At 60.2% G+C, this 5,819-nt stretch overlaps 1 protein-coding gene across 1 annotated transcript in view; it reads right to left on the bottom strand.

Annotated features, from left to right (window-relative positions):
* The window catches only part of SYK (spleen tyrosine kinase), a 45,345-nt gene extending 41,424 nt beyond the window's left edge, over window positions 1–3,921 (bottom strand). Inside the window, exons 1-2 of the mRNA XM_005883093.2 lie at window positions 3,481–3,921; window positions 1,233–1,393 (exon numbers count right to left, since the gene is read on the bottom strand). Coding sequence (XP_005883155.1) covers window positions 1,233–1,393; window positions 3,481–3,885 — 566 coding nt within the window. The 5' untranslated portion in view covers window positions 3,886–3,921. The remainder of the gene's footprint in view (window positions 1–1,232; window positions 1,394–3,480) is intronic.
* Window positions 3,922–5,819: the final 1,898 nt, after the last annotated feature.

Raw genomic sequence — 5,819 nt, 5'->3', positions numbered from 1 at the left:
GCAGCCCCTGGCCCAGGGGCATGGCCTCCCTGACAGCAGCATCTGGCCCGCAGGCACAGCCTCCCCACAGCAGCACCTGACCCCAAGGACATGTCCTCCGGGTCCTGCAAGCCCTGGACCAGCAAGAAGGCAGAGGCCTCACCGGCTGTTGAGATGATGCAGTTTGGCTGATTAACACATTGAACGCCCTGTCCACAGCCCCATGACGTTTGTGTTGGAAACTATTCCTGAGAAGCTGGTAATCGTCCAAACCTCGGGAAGCAGTGGAGGCCTCTGAGCACAGGGCCTGCCGGCCGCCGCACCCACTACCATCGCTCCGCCACTGCCGGGCGACCTGGGTGTCTGTGCTGGTTCTAAGGATGACTTTTTAATAAGATGATGTGTTTAAGATAATTTCTTAAATAAGAGGCATTACGGTAAAGTCTATGGAAAATTCTTTGAAGAGATACTTTAGAAACATTGTACTTGGAGGGAAAGTTTACGACGTCAGCTGGGATGAGCCTACCTGCTCACGGGCTGCCTGGCCGTGTCAGTGTCCAGGTGAGGGGGCGCCTGCCCTCCGAAGCCCCAGTGAGCACCTCTGGACACACAGGAGAGCGGCCCTGCCAGCAGGCTGTGGTGTCGCCTCGGCCAGGCCCCTTGGGGAGGAGGGGGACCCCTGCCCAAGACAGCTTCTTTCCTTCTCTGGGCCATGACCCCCCTCCCCCCCAAGGTGGCCTGCGTCTCCAGGACCCGACACTGAGGGTTCCCTGGCATCTGAGGATAACAGTGAGCAGGATCGGGGCGCCCACCTCCCCCTGAGCTGAGGAGGCAAAGACCAGACGGCGGTGACCAAAGGCCTACTCTGCCTGCACTCCCAGCACTTAGTTCCCAGGAAGACAGGGGAAGGCTAAGACTGGGCGGGCCCTGCACTGCCTCTGGATTAAACGAATACCACAGGCATCACCATGCGGCCGAGCTTGCCATCAAGAGCTGGCTCTGAGGCTGAGGAACAGCCTTTAAGTGACGTCCCCAGTGCCCATAGGAGGCTCCCCGTGGGTCAGACTGGGCTAAACAAATGAGAGTGATGAGGGGCAGCTCAGACTGGAAATGCCCCAGATGGGACGGAGCCCGCATGTGTCTTCGGGTGAGAGTATGGGCTCCCCGGTCGTGTGGGTCGGGCGATGGAGGCCCGAGTCAGCCCTGACCCCAGCAGGCCCGTGGTGCGGGAGAGGAAAAGAGGCAGTACTTACAAAAACTTCCCGTTTGTCTTGGACCCGATCAGGACAATCTGTTCGGACTCGTCCCGGGAGATCTTCCCGTGGAACCAGGGCATCTTCTCGTGGGCGGTGGTGGCAATGAGCTTCTCCAGCTGCGGCTTCTGGCTGATGATGGCCTGCTCCAGCGCCTGGCCCTGCGGGCAGAGCTGCGCTCAGGCGAGGGCTCAGGTGAGGCCTCAGGCGCCCACCGGCCTGAGTCCTGACGCACCATCACCGAGTGTGCGCGTGCACTCCCCCATAAATAAAGCCAGAAAGATCTGCGGAGTATTCCAGCACCTTCCCGATGTGAACAACAAAGCAGACTTCAGAGCACTGAGACGTTTGGCCTTCCAAAGGCCACACCAGGCCGAGAAACGCCGGGACCCAGCCCCGTCCCTGGCTCAGTCGTCTAGGACAGTGTTCCGTGTCAATCACCGATGAGCAATGGAGAAGCACGGAGCCCTGTGCTCCTGCCCGCCCCGAGGGCACCGCGCACACAGTGCTGCCTGTCCTGCAGGGGTGGGACCGCAGGCACTGCAGGGCGCACCTCGCTGTGGAAATGATGGCACCGAACAGAAACAGGAGGGGCTCACCCTGGGTGAGCTCTGTCCTCTCTGTTCTTAGTGGGGGAGAAACACATATCCCGCATAGCAGTCAATGAAGAACCAGAGTCTGATTATCTGAAGTTATAAAACAAACCACAAGAATCAAAAAGTAAAAATAGAATCAACCCAAACTAGGAGCAGGAGGGAGGAGGGCAGGTGAGGATGGGAGTTTTGTCATGCCTCACAGATGAAATGAGAAACCAAAGCAGCGATAGTTACATATGAGGGAGGTTGCAAAGCAAGGGCATCACGGTCAGAGTGGAAGGGTGTGGCACTGCGCAGCCCTGACAGGGAGGATGACCGTGGCCGACACACTGCCTTCCTCGCCAGGCCCGCATGCTGCCTCTCTGGGGCACGACACTCAGCGAAAGCAGCTGGTCTGACAGGCTACCTGCTGTGTGAGCTCGTTTACACGGAGTTCCGGAAGCAGCAAAGCTATGGGACCGAAATCAGATGGGGGCTTCCGGGGGCTGGGCACAGGGTGCTCGATGGGCAGCGGAGCTGCTGCGTATCTTGGTTGGATGGGGCCTCGTTATACCATGTGTCAGTCAGAAGGCACAGAACTGTACCTATAAAGGATGTGTAAGTTACACCTCAATGCATCTGATCCGCCTGACTTTAAAGGAGGAGAGGGATGGTCTAACACACCCAGTGCCTGCTAACGAGCACGCTGGGCAGAGTACGATCACTCTCTGCAAGGTGGAACTTAGTACAGAATGTATTACCGGGAGGAAGCAGTCACAGCACGCGGCCCGGGAGCCTGTACAGCCGTCCCTGCACGGACGATGACTCGGCGGAGCGCAGGCGCACCAGAGGCTGGCGAGGAGGCGAGCCCAGAGAGGACCCGGAGGCCATGGGTGTGAGTGGTCACAGCCTCCGGGACCTTCGTGGATGACAAGTTGTCCACACACACAAACCAGACACGCACGCCCTTCGCTGCGGCAAACCAGGTGCTCGGCCCGCCCCGCAGACACGGCGGTGGCCGGAAGGATGGCTGTGGAGGGTGCTTCCCACCCATTGTGTGTAAACAATGGAAGTCCATCAGTGGAACCGGCTAAGGCAGTGGTCGGCAAACTCATTAGTCAACAGAGTCAAATATCAACAGTACAATGATTGAAATTTCTTTTGAGAGCCAAAATTTTTAAACTTAAACTATATAGGTAGGTACATTGTTATTAACGTAATTAGGGTACTCCTAAGGCTTAGGAAGAGCCACACTCAAGGGGCCAAAGAGCTGCATGTGGCTCGCGAGCCGCAGTTTGCCAACCACAGGTAAGTGAACCGCGGGGACAGGAGGAATGCCGGGCAGCCATAGCGGTTAGTTAACATGGGTGCTGACCCGACGTCCTACGAAAGGTCACGGAGCTATAGAATCCTGTCTAGTGCGACCCCCTCGGGTAAATAACGAACAGGGTGCCTGCCACGCTCTCTGAAAAGGCCGGCATGAATGGTGACGCGGTTTCCTGGTGGAGAAACTCACATCGCTGCACGCAGGGGCCACCCTCGCTGCTGTGAGCACAGGGAGGAGGCTGCCTTCGGGGGCAAAGCACTTTGGTCCGAGTGGATGATGGCTCGGGCTGCTGGTCTGAGGCAGCGGGCCCTGGGGAGGGGTGGGGGCTGTGCCCGTGGCGGCTCACCTGCAGGTTCCAGGTCTGCTTCACGTACTCCCGGATGAGGTTCTCCTTCAGGTCTTCGAAGGGCCCCGTCTTGGGCTGCACCCCGGGCGGCCGGTGGAAGGGCTTCTTGAGGAGGCAGACCAGGCCGTCTGACTCCTGGGAGTGGTAGAGGCAGAGCTCAGCCGGGCTGGGGTGCGCCCTGCCGCCCGCGATGGCGTAGGTCCCGTTCAGCTCCCGCTCGATGGTGTAGTGGTGCGCTTTGCGCCCGTGCGCCACCGACAGGGCGAAGCCGCCCAGGTAATTGCGGCTCTGGCGCAGCAGGTAGAGCCCGTCGCTCATGCCGCCCTGGACCAGGTAATCCTCGGCCTCCTCCCGGGTGATGTTGCCAAAGAAAAAGGGCAGGTGGTCAGCCACGCCTGCAGCCATGCTGTCTCCCTCACGCCACGCCACACGTGTCCACCTGGCAGCACAAAGAGGGACAGGGGTCAGCGCCTGAGCAGCAGGAACTGGTGTGAAACTGCCAGCCTTCTGACCCTGGAGACAGGAGACAGGCCTCCAGGGGATCCCCCTCCGGGAGCCAGCACACTGCACCAGTGAACGCACTGTCGCCCCTCCTTCGCAGCCCCCTCCTCCCCCCCACCCTAGCCGCTCACAGAGGCACTGGGTTTCCTGTACATGTGTGCTGCATGGAGCCTGAAATCAGAGAATTGGACACGCGTGCCCACAGGACAGGATTCAAAGAGACAGGTGAGAGAGAAGTCTTGTTGCAAGCAGGGCTGAGGCGCTGGCCCGACGGTCAGCAAGGAGCAGGTGGGGCCTGGATGTGCTAGTGCCTGCACATCCTGGCGCGGAACTGGCAGCTGGTCAGAGCTGTGAGCAGGGAGCCTCCCTGGACACGCTCCCCTGGCGCCAGGCACCTGCCCGACGCAGTTACTTCCAGGAGCTGGAGTGCTGGGCCCGCCTCACACACAGACCTGTGACAGCATCCCCAGGGCTGCACACCTCAGGCCCAGAGACGGGCCTACCAGCCTCTGCCCTGGGGCATGGAGAGTGACCTCCTCCCAGGGCCCCGGCCTCGGCTGTCCCTGTCCCCTCCGCCCTCCCCCAGATCGCTCCCAGCACCTGCCCACCCTCCCCACTGAGAAGCAGTGCAGGCTCCACACCGATGAGACCTGTTCCAGCACACACACTGCTTCACTAAACAGACCCACAGACAGACACACAGACACACATAGACACACACAGACACACACAGACACACAGACACACACACAGACACACACAGACAGAAACACACAGACACACACACACACAGAAACACAGACACACACACAGACAGAAACACACAGACACACGGACACACACAGACACAGACACACACACACACACACACCCCGACACAGGACAGGGTGGAAGCCCTGAGAGGAGGTGCTGGCTGGGCGTGGTGGCCCCGGGAGCACAGGTGCCCGTGGAGCAGACCCTCCTCCCGGCCATGTGCCAGCCCAGGGCCCCCTACGGCCCCAGGACACTGCGTTTATTATGATTTGATGGGACAATTGATTTCTTGCTTCCAGCATTTGTGTAACAGTGATTGCTTTCCTTTGTCCAGTTTCTGAAAATTCACCTGTCAGCACAGTCCACACACATGTCAGGCCGAGGGCTTAGCTAAGGAGCAGACACCAGAGGCCAGGGATCTGCTGCTCTGCTGGACCTTCTGCCTGGCACTCGCCTCGCAGGGGCCCTGCCTCGCAGTGCGGCCTCGGCTCCTTCATTACACTCGCTCTGCTCCCGCCACCGTCTCTAAGGCCTCGGCCACCCCTCGCTCCCTGGGCCCCATCCGCATTTCAGGCCCCCTCAGCCCAGCACTTACAAGCCCCCACACATAAGCATCACCTGGATCTGAAACGCAGAGCTTGAGGGGCTGTAGGCCAGCGATCTCGGTGCTGCCGATGCGGGACCCGGACCGTGCCTGTGGCCGGGACCTCCACCACTTGAGCCTCCCTCGCCCGGGCACTGCCCAGCCAGGGCCCAGCCTCCTTCCAAATGCCTTTAGTGTGACCTCCATTCTGTCCGTACACATTCCCTGTCTGGTTTGACCGCATCGTCCCAGCTGCACCCTGCAAGCATGCCAGCCGCAAGGCTGCTCCTTCCCATCCTGGTCCTCCTCCCATCCCTGCAGCATGTCCCTGTCCCTCTGTCCCTGTCCCTCCATGCCGGTCAGGTCAGCCTCATCCCAGCTGGCTGTTCCCTGGGCCACGGCTGCCCTGGCCAGGTCCTGCTCTCACTCTCTCTGCTCTGGGTCGGGGCAGGAGGATCGTCTCAGAGCCCGGCCTCAGCGGCACCCTTGCTGTCCACTGTCC

The sequence above is a fragment of the Myotis brandtii genome, unplaced genomic scaffold, assembly GCF_000412655.1.
Source record: "Myotis brandtii unplaced genomic scaffold, ASM41265v1 scaffold760, whole genome shotgun sequence".
NCBI lineage: Eukaryota > Metazoa > Chordata > Mammalia > Chiroptera > Vespertilionidae > Myotis > Myotis brandtii.
The sequence above is the reverse complement of the archived record's forward strand: the minus strand, read 5'-3'. Positions and strand labels throughout refer to the sequence as shown.